The following is a 15933-nucleotide window of genomic DNA, read 5'->3' on the forward strand; positions in this document are numbered from 1 at the left end:
CTGGATATGTTTTCACTATGTTTGGCACTGCAATTAGTTGGAAAGCAACACTTCAGAAGGTTGTTGCTCTATCAACCACTGAAGCGGAGTATATTGCCCTAACTGAAGCTGTGAAAGAAGCATTGTGGCTTGAAGGTTTTGCGAAGGAGCTAAAACTTCAAGGTCGAGGTATCACTGTTAAATGTGATAGTCAAAGTGCAATACACCTGTCGAAGAATTCAGCCTATCATGAGCGAACTAAGCACATTGATGTAAGGTTGCATTTCGTCAGAGGAGTAATCGAGCGTGGAGAAGTCCAAGTGCTGAAGGTTTCGACTGAAGACAATGCTGCTGATATGATCACCAAGACATTGCCGAGTTGCAAGTTTTTCCACTGTATGCAGTTGATAAAGCTGCATGAAGAAAGCTAGTTTGTTCCTTGACGTTGTAGAGTTAGGTCCAAGGTGGAGATTTGTGAGATATTGGATCGAACTCTAGTATTGTCGAAGGGTAGCTTCTTGGTTCGACAGTTCGACAGAGTTAAGCATGAAGTCGAAGGATTGTTCACATGCTGGTGTCGAAGTGTGCATGCTGTAGTCGAAGATGGGTCTAGCATGCAGATGTCGAAGATGCTAGGGTTGTTAGCATGTTAAATTAGGTTTTAGTGTTTAAACCCTAATTTGTTAAGTTAGCTTGTTTATTAAGTTGGCTTGTGTAATGGGCCTTGCTGAAAAAGCCCATTAGTTAGTATGTTAGGTTTTATTATAAATAGCATACTAGTCTCTCATCATTGCTAAGCTGCAAATCCTAATTTAGGGTGAGAGAGGTTATTTGTTATTCTTGTAAACTTGTAATCTTGTTTTAAGAGAAAGTGAAAGAATAGCAGTTATAACCAATTCTTGTGTTCCTCTTCTTCTTGTCCTTTATTCTTCCTTGTTTTATACTTTGTTCTTGGCATTGAATTCACAACAAGGTTGAATCATGACTTGTTCATGACTCGAATCATAACTTCCATGAGTCTAATCACAGCATATGCTTGACTCGAATCATAGCAAAATTGGATTCTCTTGAAGTGCATATCTTATTTTATAGAAAACATGATTTTTTTCACCATTTTTCTGATCCATCTCCAGCACCTGTAAATCATTTTCTCTCTCAAACCTTTCACAATGTTAGAAAACATACACTTCCATTGAGGATTTAAAAATTCACAAACCACTTGTTCTTTCATTTTCTCAAAAGTATTTATCTTTCTTGAACACTTGCAAATGATTTTTTTCATCTTCTATCTCATTCTTTTTCCATTGTTGCATGAATTCGAATCTTATCTTAGAAGATTCATGACGACTAAGAAGATTTATTCTTCAGCGTTTATTTTGGATTAATGATCGTATGAATTCTTGTAATTATGTTACAAACCATATTGGAAGACCAATGACTCATCAATGGGAAACCATTAGAGAATGGATTAAGCGTAAAGCAAGGACGAATGTGGCAAACCACTATAAATTCCGGTATACTCTCTTTTCTCTATCTATGTCTCATTTAATTTTGTAGTTGATCGCATGATTAGGTTGTTTCTACTGTTTTCTAGAATTGCATCCTGATAGAATTTTCTATTGGTAGAGATTAATTTTGTAAGTTTAAGTTCTATTAGAATTGTTAATTCAACATTGTCTTAGTGTCGATTAAACCTGAAAACTGTGGTTGTAGAATCTTATTCATGTTGTAAATTATGCAATGACATTTTTCATGTCATTATTCAATGAGTCAATACAGTTTCTTTGTTCATTTGGTATAATTCAATAGTTCGATTGTGTTGTGAACTTTAAGTATATTCATGCAACTTTCAATCAACAAGCATAATCTATTTTACACTACATTTACTTCTAACACGCAAAATAAACTTTGTTTTTGAAACTCAGATAAAACTGTTTCAAACGAACTTATAACTTGGGAGGTCTATTCAACTCCTCCCTCCTCTAGACCGTTCATAGTCCATATTCCCACCAACAACTAATATAATGAAGAAACAAATTTTATGAAGAATATTGATTGAACATGAGAAGTATAAGCACAAATTTGCAAGACCATCTTCTATTGCATCTCAGGTTTAATTTTCTATCTTGTTACTTTTGTTTTTTATCATTAGTAATAAGAGGTTTTTTATTTATTATGTTATTACTTAATAGATATATTCATTAATGTAAAAAGTGACTGAAGGTGGTGGAATTATCTAATACATGGAAGGATCAGTGAGGTCTTATTTTCCTTTTTTTTTGCTATTTCTTTTTCTGCTATCTTTTCTAATGGTGTTAATAAAATTACCATCTTTGTTTTTCATTACTCATCATTTTATATTTGTTTTTTCTTATTTTAGCCATCTTTTTTTTCATTACTCGTACATTTTTATGTCACAAAATAAACTCACAGATACCAAGAGATCCCTTCACCTAAAGAATAAAAATGAATTCAATAATTCACCCCATATAAGCCCTAATTTGGCTGAAATAATAAAAACAGGAAGAGTTTTATAACTACTATTTTATCTTTAATCTCCAATGATTAGAACTCACGTTTTTTCTTCTAAATTCTTCTTTCAATATCCTCTGATCAATGCAAAATATGGAATTTTTAACACAGAGAATAAAAATTAATAAAGGAGATGGAAAGAAAGGGAGATAATGTTTTGGTCTCTCCTATTTATGGACAATATGCAAGGAGAACATGAGAGTGACGTGAATCCTAATTCTAATTGGTAATATAGATCTCAATTAAAATAAAAGAACATATTGTATTATCATAATAAATTATCCATATATACTAAGACTAATTTGTTGCCTCAAAGTCCTATTTATCTAAAAATTTACCATAATTCTTTAGGTAGATTATTATAATCTAAAATATGATAAGCAAAAAGTTAAAAGATAAATGTAGTAACTATAAATTAAAAGTCTTACAAACTCTAAAGATTGTAATATTAATAAATATGAACAAATATATTTTTTTAAATATAAGAAATTTTGCATGCACTGCTAAATGGGAGAAAAATATAATAAAAAAGTGTTTTTTTGGAAAAATATAGACGTAATATATTCATTTTTTTAGTGATATGTTCCCTTGCTTTAGAGAAAAACAAAATGAGCAAATACACTTTGTAAGAAAAGGTGAAAAGCAACATCAAAACTAAATTTAAAAGAGAATTAACTTTGATTAGAGGAACCATACAAGTAGGGATTTGGAGGAATTTCAACTTCAACAATCCCTTCTAGCATTAACAACACCTTCTTCATTGGTGGCCTTAGAGATGGATCTTCTTGAGTGCACCAAATAGAAATCATGACAAATTTTTCAAATCTACTCATATCTTTGTCTGCCTCATATTCATTTTCTAAAAGAATATCAATTCTACCAGTCTTGTAGCAATCATATGCCCAGTCAATTAAAATCCTTTTTTCTTCACTAACAGTATCATCCTCTATATTTTTCCTAGAACAAATAATCTCTAATAACAACACTCCAAAACTAAAAGTATCAACCTTAGAAGTGATAGGTGCACTCCTAAACCAATCTGGTGCAACATAACCTTTGGTTCCTCTGATTCCGGTTTTTGTGTGACTTTGATTAATCAATAATAGTTTTGCTAACCCAAAATCTGAAATCTTGGCATTATAGTCATCATCAAGAAGGATGTTTTGAGGCTTTATGTCACAGTGAATTATTTGGGTGCAACATTCTTCATGCAAGTAAACAAGACCTCTTGCAATCCCAATGATAATATGAACTCGTTGGTTCCAGTCTGGTTTCAAAGGTGTGAAAAGAAATCTTGCTAAAGTACCATTACTCATTAACTCATACACCAAAATCCTGTGTTGATCTTCACTACAATACCCATGAAGACGTACAAGGTTCCTATGATGAGTTTTGATTATCACATTCATTTCAGTTTGAAATTCCTTATCGCTATCTTGAAATAACTTGTCCAATTTTTTAACCGCGACACAAGTATCCACATCTACAATTCCTTTGTATACAATGCTACAAGACCCTCTTCCCAATTCTTCCCTAAAATTGTTTGTTACTTTTGTAATTTCTTTGAAAGAAAAAATTCTCAAATTTCTATCAATAACTTTTTTGTTGGTTGTGCTACTTTTTATCTTCTTTGAGTTGTAGCAATAAAAAATTGCGCCAACCAATGTTATAACTATAGCGATAAAGAATCCCAATATAATTGACATGACAATGATCAAAGTACCAAAAGCAAACTCTCTCGAAGAAGAGAGCAACCGATTTGTCCCATTGCTAGCAGTGAATGAGTCGTCTACACTCACACTTTGATCGAAAAGTCCCATGCTACAATATAAAAATTAATAAAATTAATAATCTAAACAAAAATGTTTAAAATAAATATTATTAAAGGCATTCGAGAACATGACAATAGAATTAAAATTATTCTCCTATTGTCCCTGCATGGCTACAAACTGAACTAACATTCAGGAACATGACAATAGAATTAAAATTATTCATATTTTTTATTTCATTAACTTGACAATAGAATTATTCACTAAATAAAAAAAATAATTCTCAAGAGTTATTTATTTCTCTGGATGGTAAGTCTAAGGTTATTTGTTGTCTGATTAATTTAAAAATTTTAAAATGATTTTATTTTTTCTAGTTCATCAGTTAATTTGAAATATATGTGAAAGAAAATAGCTTTTTTTTTTACTTAAAATTCAAATTTCCCGGTGGTTCTCATGTAAGCAGAAAGAGTCCCATTGCGTGGAAGATTGTGTGCATCCCTCATGATTATGGGATCAGTTGCAAAACAATGATATATTTAAAAGAAAGGATGTGTATAAGCTGATGTGAGCAAATGCTCCAAAGGTGCCTTGGCGTAATATATTCCACTACAATGGTGCAAGACCTAAGACTTTGATGACATTATGGCTTGCTTGCCATGGTGGATTAGCCACCAAACATAGATTGTTCAAGTATGGAATATTGGATCACAGTAACAGTTGTTTTTTTTCAAAAGATGAGACCATAAATCACTTGTTCTATGGTTGTTGTGACCTCAAGATTATTTGATGCAAAGTACTTGATTGGATCCTAGTGAAGCATATCCCTAAAGAATGGGATGAAGAACTTAATTGGTTAATTCGGTGTAGTAAAGGGAAAGGATGGAGAGCTTCTATATTGAAGTAAGCCGCAACTTAGATCCTTTATGGAGTTTGGAAGTAGTATATTGATAAAAGCTATGGTAATAGTGTAGATAATACTAAGATAGTGGAGAATATTATAGACATGATTGTTTATAGGGGTGGTATAGTGGGAAACTTAAAGCACACATAGCTAAGTTGATGATGTTCAGAAGTTCCGTTTTTTTATTATCGTTGACTTTTTTGAGGGCTGGATTCAAACGATTGTCTTGTATCAAATTTCAAGTTTGATTAAAAATAAAGCCATAAATTTTCTTTTATAAAGAGTAACACATCTTACTTTAAAAAGTAGGAATAATTTATTGTAATAATTTGATTCACATAAATTAAATTTTGAAAGAGTTTGTAAATGATATTAGATAGTGAGAAAAATTCATGGTCTAACCTTGAAGCTGGGCAAAATATGATCTTGTAGAAATTAGTTGAACAAGTAAAAGTGTTTGTCCCATTGTCTTTTGCACACATATTATTAATGTTTGTAAGGCAACCTGCAGTGCTACAATTCACGTTCTCACCAGAAACACCAATAGGAACCACCACTATGGGGATATTGAAACCTTCTACAACATCAACATTATAAAAAACAAGACCATTGTTTCCTAGACGGAATTCTGCTAGTGTGGCAGGAGGCATGTCTCGCATTCCATCACATGATTGCTTCCCAGTACCGCAATCACCAGTAATGCATGAGAAGTTTCCCCCTGTGGCTGAATTATTTCTGCAGAGAGTTCGGCCCCAAACATGGCCGTTCCAGTTTGGAGGAGCCCAAACTGTGAACCTGTCCCACATTTTTAAACTAAAGTTGGTTTCAAGAGTTGTGTTTCGAGCGGTAGAAAAGGAAGCTGGCCATACTATGAATTTGCATTGGTTCACTAGCATGAAATACTTTTGATCTAAATCATTAGCCGATACCGGTAGAAGGAGGATTGCTAACAAGATTGAAAACAGTGTTGTTGGACCTGGCTGAACCACATGCAAACTTATGGACATTATATTATTCAAGAGAAAAACCAATATCTATGAAATGAAAATGAGAAGATTGATTTTTTACGTCTTGAAATTGTGGAGGAGTAGGAACTAGTAGGATTATGAAAACTTGATGTTTTTGTTATTTTTCTCATGAATGATTTATTTATTTATAGGCACTGCTTTTTGTATGTGGGATAGTTGAGTTACAGTGTTTCATTTCGTTTCAATTAACCCATGAGTCACATGTACTAGTCAAACGTCCGGCGTACCAATTACATCAGCCGGCCCAACCCAATTTGTTTAATATATATATATATATATATATATATATATATATATATATATATATATATATATATATATATATATATATATATATATATATATATATATATATATATATATATGTATGTATATATATATATATATATAGGGCATATCATTAGGGGTGGAAATAGGCTAGGCTTTAGGAGGCCTGAGCCTGGCCTACGATAAACTTAAAAGGCCTAAGCCTGGCCTAAGGCCTATCATAGGCTCAGTTTTTTGGCCTGGCCTGGCCTTTTTAAAAGCCTGGCCTGGCCTGAAAGCCTATTTAAAAAGCTTGTATCCCATTAAAGTTTTTAATTAATCTATATAAGTGAACCTATTTAGCATTTGATATATATATATATATATATATGGTAGCCTGTTTAGCTTTTTTTCTTCTTCTAATATATATGCATACATGAACCAACTTATTTAACATATCTCTAATATATATATGAAAATATAGGCCGGCCTATAAGGCTTCATAGGCCTTTTTAATAGCCTAAGTCTAGCCTATTTAATAAAATAGGCTTTTAAAAAAGCCTAAGCCTGAACTCTTTATTAAATAGGCCTGGCCTGGCCTAGGCCTATGTAGGCTGGGCCGTAGGCCCCTGTAGGCCGGCCTGGCCTATTCCCACCCCTACATATCATATGAGAATGCCTTTTTCATATGAGAATGTGAGAATGAATCTGAACCATTGGATTCTAAAATAAATTGTGGAGATTGTCGCACCCCAATTTTTGACCTTCGTATTTCGTCATTTTGATAGTGTCGCATTCATCATTATTTTCTTACTTTCGTGAAAATTTGAAAATAATATATCGCATTTCCTTTTATGTAGTTTTGTCATCATGGTTTTATTTAATTATTGGTTATAATTTTAATTTTAATTCAATATTAAAATACCCTTTTTAATTGGATTATTATTTAAATTAAAATCAACTTTTAAATATAAAATTGTTAAGTCTTTATTTTACATAAATTAATGTCGTTATTTCTTTTATTTTTACTAACAAGTTAGTTTTTATTCTTTTTATCATTTTTACTATTACTTTATTTTTATGTCAAATAATTAGAAACATGTGAAGAATTTAATGGACTCTAAAAGTGGCCAATTTGGGTTTACCAAAGGATGTCACGGTTTTATTCTTTTTCTTTTACCAATTTCACTTTTTAATAGCATTTTTTTTTCACTACAAATAAGTCAAACAAAAAAAAAACAAAAAGAGATATTATGGTTGTTGAACTTTTACGGTTCAGCAAGCCAGTCTTTTGCCTTTCATGTTCTTCAGCTAGCCTGCTACACTACAGTCCAAAAATCCCTGCTACCACTCTGCATTTTTGCTGCCGCGTCAGTCCCAATCCGCCAAGCCATGCCAAACATAACAGTCCGAAAATTTCACCAATTTGGGAAGACATATCCCTGCATTAGAAAAAGCAAAAAAAATCAGTATCCACAATTGTTCAAATCTTCATACCATTTTCCCCCCAATTCTACATCTAAAACCCTATCATCTACCTCTATAAAAACAGACACTCAGCATAAGCAAGGGGGGGGAGCTAGCCACGAAAAGAGGAAGAAAAACTCTGTCAAAATAAGCTTCCTCCAAAACCTTCATATTACCATCTCAATACTCAGCAACTTCAGCCTTCATACTCATAAAACACCCTGCTCAGAAACATACTCACGACTTCCTCCAAGTAAAACTCATTCATACCTCCAACAATAATTTCTGAACCACCACACATAAATCACAAAACCAACCTTCAAATCCATTGCAACATACACTCCCTCGCCAATAATCTCCAAACAGAAACAAACCCAACAACAACCACACGCATCGACTCGCGCCCAGAAATTGCAGAGAAGAAGAAGATTGCATAAGCACAAAATCAAAAACGCAAGGAAGAACGATTTACCGGAAAAGAAACTTCACCACGGTTTGCATTTCTTGAACCTGTTATACTTCTGTTAATATTCATGCGTGATGTATTACTAAATGATTGCTTCGATTTCTCTTCCTGTTAATATTGAATTGCCATTGACCTATTTTCTTGCTCAATCGTCGCCATGTATATGTAACTATTGTTGTTTTGAGCGTTTGATTTGAGCTGAGACCGAAAGAGAACGTGAGTGAGAGGAGAGATCGATTTGCTGTTGATGAAACGTAGAGAGTCGAAAACGAGAGAGTCACGTTTGTGGCAAAGCCACATACTGTTAGATTTTAGGGTTTTTGTTATTGTTCCTTTTTCTTTAAATCAGGCCTGAGTATTGATATAGCCCAGTCCGAATTCATTTCTGCACACCCCCATTTTCCTTGTTTAAATTGTCTAAACCACCTTTGGGCCTTGTTTCAGTCCAGCAGCGCCCTATGTTCTAATGCACCCCCGTGTTTTGTTTTTTTGTCTTTCTTATTTTATTATTTTTATTGTAGTGATTGTTTTAATTTCTAATAATAACAAAAATACAAAAATATTTTGCTCATATTGAAAAAATAAAAAAAATTATGTTTTAATTAGACTTTTATTTTTCTTTTTAATATATAAAATGCCAAAAAATTATATTAATCTTCAATTCAAAAATAAATAAACCTTGGTCCAACGCCAAGTCGTTACAAATAATTCTCGATCCAACGTCGAGCTTCTTCTCTTCGAAAACCTTTTTTAACCATACCGAAAGATCGTGTGACAAGGGGTGAACACCTCTTGAATACCTCGATTCTTTTGGATTAACACTTTTTTTCTTAAACAAACCGAAAGATCAAGTGACAAGAAGTGCACACCTCTTGAATACCTTGATCTTTTGAATCAAAATACATTAATCAAATCAAAACGATTAAGTGACAAGGGGTGAACACCTCTTGAATACCTTGATCTTTTGAATTAAAACACTTTAATTAAATCAAGAAATCAAGTGACAAGGGGTGAACACCTCTTGAATACCTTGATCTTTTGAATTAAAACACATTAATAAAACCGAAAGATCCTGTGACCAGGGGTGAACACCTCTTGAATACCTTGATCTTTTGAAACTAAAACACATTAATCAAACCGAAAGATCCTGTGACAAGGGGTGAACACCTCTTGAATACCTTGATCTTTTGAAACAAAAACATTAATCAAACCGAAAGATCCTGTGACAAGAAGTGTACACCTCTTGAATACCTTGATCTTTCGAATCTTTTTTAATCAAATCAAAAGATTAAGTGACAAGGGGTGCACACCTCTTGAATACCTTGATCTTTTGAACCAAAAAACTTTAATCAAACCGAAAGATCCTGTGACAAGGGGTGCACACCTCTTGAATACCTTGATCTTTTGAACCAAAATACATTAATTTACAAGGACAACAAGTGAAAATGGGGCTCGCTCCTGTTCAATACCTTGGGTAAAGACGCGCTAGGTGAACACCTATGCTCAATCCTTTGCTAAATGTCCCTTTAAAACATAACTTTAATTTCATTCAAACCTTTTTGCCTTATGGCTTTTAAAACTCTTTTCATAAACGAGACACTTATCCAATTTTCAATACGAACATACTTCCACATGTGAAGATCGAATATCTTCCACTCGAATGCGATGATGGCCAAAATCTCGTCTTTACCTTGATTTAGTCATCCATTCTTGTAGTGATCTCATATCCATGTGCGCGTAGTATTTCCATTTGAAAGCGATCGAGTACCTCTCGCTAATATCAACCAAACAAACTTTTCGTGGTTCTAGCCCGAACTACGATTGCTCTGACTTTCCCATTGCACTAGGGAATACGCAGGCACAAGATACAAACGTCTTGGCGAGCATAATAATAAAAAATCTTTTCTTTTTCTTCATAATAAAAAACCCTAAAAAACATTTCTTTCATCTTTTCTCGATTAATAAAGCATAAGAACACAAGAACACAAACATTACACTAAACACTCAAACACGAAACTAACTAAATGGGTCCCATCGAGTACGATGGAGGTGAGGGGTGCTAATACCTTCCCCTTGCTTAACCGACTCCCGAACCCTAATTTGGTTACGAACGACCATCTTATCCGTTTCATTTTTCTTTGTGGGTTTTATCGATATTTTCCCTTTCCTTCTTGGAATAAATAAAGTTCGGTGGCGACTCTGTTGTACTTTGAGCGCGCGAAAACGCTCGAGTCACATTTTTACCGCTACAGAAAGTGGCGACTCTGCTGGGGACTATCCTAAGAGAGTCAACCCTAGTTTAGTTTGTTTTGTATTTGAGTGTTTGCTTTTGTTTATTCTTGTGTTTTTATGCTTATGTTCTTTATATTTTATTCTTGTATTATTTATGTTTCTTTACTCTTGCTTTATCGCTTTTATTTTATTTCTGTATATATTCATTTGTGGATATGGGAATGATACTTGAGTGAAGCTCTCAACCCGAGCTTTGAAAAACAAGAGAAAAACATAAGTTAGGAGGTGGTTGTGTAGTGCTAGTCCCCAAGGTGAACACCTTGAATGGCTAATACGAGAACCCCACTTGGAGGAGACTTAGTCATGAAATTTGTCATAAGATGGTTCGCCCATCGCATGGCAGAAATCTGATTTCGTCGCTAACTCCAAGGACCTTTAGAACCCGTTCCATCTATGGTGATGTAGGTATCTCTACTATCAAAAACCTTAGAGCTAACCTTGTGAGGGGATTCTTGGGTAAAAGAACATAGAACTGTCTTATTTTAAGAAGCTTTCCTCAGTAAATTCTCTTATCCATTTACATTTATCATTTTAATTTAGTCTATGTATAGCGTCGTGTTGCATTCCCTATCATATGACATTGCATCATTCCTGCATGTAAAAAAAAATATATATATAAAAAAAAATCATGCATCTGCATTCATGCATTCAAGTTGTCAACAAAAGACTCATTTCATCTGTCTTCACCCTCAAGTGGTCTATATACTGTCAAGTTGATTCCTCAACACATTGAACTGGAGGCATGAATCTGAAGACTATGGAAGAACTTCAACGAAGCCAAGATTTGCTAAGAATGGAATTTATTCAGTTAAAGAGCCAGTATATCAGACAAGGCAACTCATCCTCGTCACTGATTAATCACTAGGCCTTGTTCCCTTCTGTTTGCAATTTCCTTATATTGTGTACTGCATTGAACTTTGTTCGTTCCCGAATGTTAATTTTAATGAAATGAGCATTGCATATTTGAATCAATCCATTTACATCCACTGTGTGTTTCTTTATGCTTTATCTTTCAAAAAACAAAAATATATCTCTTGTTCCTTTTTCTTTTATGCAAAGATTGGAGGGAGGATGATGACAACGAAATACCCAAATTGTTGAACTGTATGCTTTTAAATAATACTTTGCTGATGATGTAAAGGCATTGTTTCAATCCCCAAACACTAGAGAAATAAGGAAGTTAATCCCTAGTCAACCCCTTTGAGCCTTCGAAGTTGGAGTTTCTTTTTTTAAACGAAAAAACCCGCAATTTTAACCTGGGGCAGGGTAGTTCTCAGTTAATTTACCTGTGCATTCAAATTCAAGATAATCATTAAGTACACCTTTCAATAAGGGTTTCAACCAAAAGTGACCAAGATGGTTATCATTAATCATTACCGAGGCAGTCACTATCTTTCCAATATCAAAAAATATTCAAAGAAAAAGCCCGCTAAGTCAAAACCTATGAAGGAGACTTAGGCAAAATTGGGGCATCCCGCTGACTGTAATCCTCAAAAAGAAACAGTTCAGGCAAAAGTTAGGGATATAAAGCAAAAAAGAGAAGTCAATAAATTCACTGAACAACTATAAAACGTTGTGACTATCGAAAGGAAGAGGTGACTGCCATCTCAAAGATTCCCTTGGTCTTTAAACTATCATTATTATCATAGGTGCAATTCCAAAGTCTCTTGGAACCTGAATGCATAAATTAACTGAGCATAGGATTGAAGTTCATCGCGGAGAATGGGGTGGGTACAAATAAATTTTGAGCCTATATCCTTTGTTTCTAAAAACCTTGAACCAAGCCACGTTAAAACCTTCAAAAGACCTAATTGAAGCTAGGTTTATTTTGAAAGCATGCTACAACAAGGTTGCGTTAACCTGACTCCTAAAGATCTTTGCAAATTGTTTGTTTTACCATACTTTTTGCTTTATCCATCAATTTGAATGTCTAGACAACTGTGTTTGGACCTTTGATTCCTTTTCTTTACATCAATAACATCTTTTCAATAAATGACTTTGATTTTAAAATATGCTTTGAACGTTGCATTAAAATTATCGTTTTTGGATGAACATTTTATTTGCATGCAAGTACTCGTCTTTCAAGGAAGTTCAAGCAGTTGAGAAACTCGATCAGTGATCCTATCAGGGGCATTCTTCTTCAGTGATCCCCGCGCAGTTTAGAAGTCCTTCTCAAGAGGATCGTCAGGGTGACATAACAGAGTTGGCAATGTTCTTGTGTTGAGGAATCAGAATTCCAATCTTCCCTCACAAAGAGTCTACCTCAGTTGTCATAACCAATTGTATTGCATTCATCATTCATATGTCATGCATTAAAAAAAATTTCATATATCATGCATACTCATGCACCCTTTTCCAAACCTTGTTGTTTGTAATGTCTCGCCTTATGGTTTAAATCCCACTTGTTTGACAATTTTCTCTTCATTCATGTTTTACCTTGAGTGTCCCTGATACTTTGTTCTCGAAGTCCAATCCTGTTTTATTGTGTTTGTCTTTGGTATAGTTTCAGTCATGTTTTATCCCGATATTCTTCAGTCATGTTTTATCTTGATGTTCTTCAGTCATGTTTTATCTTGATGTTCTCCGGTCATGTTTTATCTTGGTTTCTATATAATACCTGAGTCAATCATGTTTTACCTTGGTTGTCTTCGATCATGTTTTATCTTGGTTTCTATCTAACACTTGAGTCAATCATGTTTTACCTTGGTTGTCTTTTATCATGTTTTATCTTGATTTCCACCTAATACCTGAGTTAGTCATGATTTATCTTGGCTGTCTTCAGTCATGTTTTATCTCGATATTCTTCGGTCATGTTTTATCTTGATGTTCTTCAGTCATGTTTTATCTTGGTTGTCTTCATTCATGTTTTATCTTGATGTTCTTCAGTCATGTTTTATCTCGGTTGTCTTTGATCATGTTTTATCTTGATGTTCTTCAGTCATGTTTTATCTTGGTTGTCTTCGATCATGTTTTATCTTGGTTGCTATCTAACACTTGAGTCAGTCATGTTTTATCTTGATGTTCTCCAGTCATGTTTTATCTTGATGTCCTTCAATCATGTTTTATCTTGATGTTTCTTCAGTCATGTTTTATCTTGATGTCCCTCAATCATGTTTTACCTTGATTGTCCTTTGATGTTCCTCAATCATGTTTTACCTTGATTGTCATTTAATACAGCCTCGTTCATGTTTTATCCTGGGCATCTCATATATTCTTTTCCCGAAGTTTAATCACGCTTTACCCTGATTACCTTTGTTGACTATCTTCCCTCTCTGATTTCATGTTTTACTCTTAAATGTCTTTGGTGTGATTGCTTGTTTCAAGCCTTATTCCTCACAAAGTTCAACATCTGTCTCATATCATATTGCATTCAAAATAAAAAATAAAAAAAGGAGTCCATGCATTGCATTTCATTTGCATATGAATGACAAAATTTGTGTACTTTGTATTTAAGTCTCTTCACATCTTCGATGGAAGAAACTTAAATAGGGGCATCTGTCGCACCCCAATTTTTGACCTTCGTATTTCGTCATTTTGATAGTGTCGCATTCATCATTATTTTCTTACTTTCGTGAAAATTTGAAAATAATATATCGCATTTCCTTTTATGTAGTTTTGTCATCATGGTTTTATTTAATTATTGGTTATAATTTTAATTTTAATTCAATATTAAAATACCCTTTTTAATTGGATTATTATTTAAATTAAAATCAACTTTTAAATATAAAATTGTTAAGTCTTTATTTTACATAAATTAATGTCGTTATTTCTTTTATTTTTACTAACAAGTTAGTTTTTATTCTTTTTATCATTTTTACTATTACTTTATTTTTATGTCAAATAATTAGAAACATGTGAAGAATTTAATGGACTCTAAAAGTGGCCAATTTGGGTTTACCAAAGGATGTCACGGTTTTATTCTTTTTCTTTTACCAATTTCACTTTTTAATAGCATTTTTTTTTCACTACAAATAAGTCAAACAAAAAAAAAACAAAAAGAGATATTATGGTTGTTGAACTTTTACGGTTCAGCAAGCCAGTCTTTTGCCTTTCATGTTCTTCAGCTAGCCTGCTACACTACAGTCCAAAAATCCCTGCTACCACTCTGCATTTTTGCTGCCGCGTCAGTCCCAATCCGCCAAGCCATGCCAAACATAACAGTCCGAAAATTTCACCAATTTGGGAAGACATATCCCTGCATTAGAAAAAGCAAAAAAAATCAGTATCCACAATTGTTCAAATCTTCATACCATTTTCCCCCCAATTCTACATCTAAAACCCTATCATCTACCTCTATAAAAACAGACACTCAGCATAAGCAAGGGGGGGGGGGGGAGCTAGCCACGAAAAGAGGAAGAAAAACTCTGTCAAAATAAGCTTCCTCCAAAACCTTCATATTACCATCTCAATACTCAGCAACTTCAGCCTTCATACTCATAAAACACCCTGCTCAGAAACATACTCACGACTTCCTCCAAGTAAAACTCATTCATACCTCCAACAATAATTTCTGAACCACCACACATAAATCACAAAACCAACCTTCAAATCCATTGCAACATACACTCCCTCGCCAATAATCTCCAAACAGAAACAAACCCAACAACAACCACACGCATCGACTCGCGCCCAGAAATTGCAGAGAAGAAGAAGATTGCATAAGCACAAAATCAAAAACGCAAGGAAGAACGATTTACCGGAAAAGAAACTTCACCACGGTTTGCATTTCTTGAACCTGTTATACTTCTGTTAATATTCATGCGTGATGTATTACTAAATGATTGCTTCGATTTCTCTTCCTGTTAATATTGAATTGCCATTGACCTATTTTCTTGCTCAATCGTCGCCATGTATATGTAACTATTGTTGTTTTGAGCGTTTGATTTGAGCTGAGACCGAAAGAGAACGTGAGTGAGAGGAGAGATCGATTTGCTGTTGATGAAACGTAGAGAGTCGAAAACGAGAGAGTCACGTTTGTGGCAAAGCCACATACTGTTAGATTTTAGGGTTTTTGTTATTGTTCCTTTTTCTTTAAATCAGGCCTGAGTATTGATATAGCCCAGTCCGAATTCATTTCTGCACACCCCCATTTTCCTTGTTTAAATTGTCTAAACCACCTTTGGGCCTTGTTTCAGTCCAGCAGCGCCCTATGTTCTAATGCACCCCCGTGTTTTGTTTTTTTGTCTTTCTTATTTTATTATTTTTATTGTAGTGATTGTTTTAATTTCTAATAATAACAAAAATACAAAAATA

The 15933-nt window shown here is 33.9% G+C and overlaps 1 protein-coding gene across 1 annotated transcript; it reads right to left on the bottom strand.

The window, feature by feature from the left end:
* Positions 1-3069: 3069 nt before the first annotated feature.
* Positions 3070-6291, bottom strand: LOC131594634 (G-type lectin S-receptor-like serine/threonine-protein kinase LECRK1). Its single transcript, XM_058866810.1, has 2 exons — positions 5584-6291; positions 3070-4332 (listed from the first exon to the last, which is right to left on the bottom strand). The coding sequence occupies exons 1-2, from the start codon at positions 6186-6188 to the stop codon at positions 3183-3185; spliced, it is 1755 nt and encodes a 584-aa protein (XP_058722793.1). The 5' UTR covers positions 6189-6291; the 3' UTR covers positions 3070-3182.
* Between the last annotated feature and the right edge of the window lie 9642 nt (positions 6292-15933).

This window comes from Vicia villosa, linkage group LG4 (genome assembly GCF_029867415.1).
Source record: "Vicia villosa cultivar HV-30 ecotype Madison, WI linkage group LG4, Vvil1.0, whole genome shotgun sequence".
Taxonomy (NCBI): Eukaryota; Viridiplantae; Streptophyta; class Magnoliopsida; order Fabales; family Fabaceae; genus Vicia; species Vicia villosa.

What these genes read in the sequence shown, in the direction of transcription:
- LOC131594634 (XM_058866810.1), bottom strand. Translation starts at nt 6,188, where the DNA reads ATGTCCATAAGTTTGCATGTGGTTCAGCCAGGTCCAACAACACTGTTT. An exon ending in ATATTTTGCCCAGCTTCAAG is followed by an intron (nt 4,333 to 5,583) that starts GTTAGACCATGA and finishes TTTATATTGTAG; the next exon opens with CATGGGACTTTTCGATCAAA.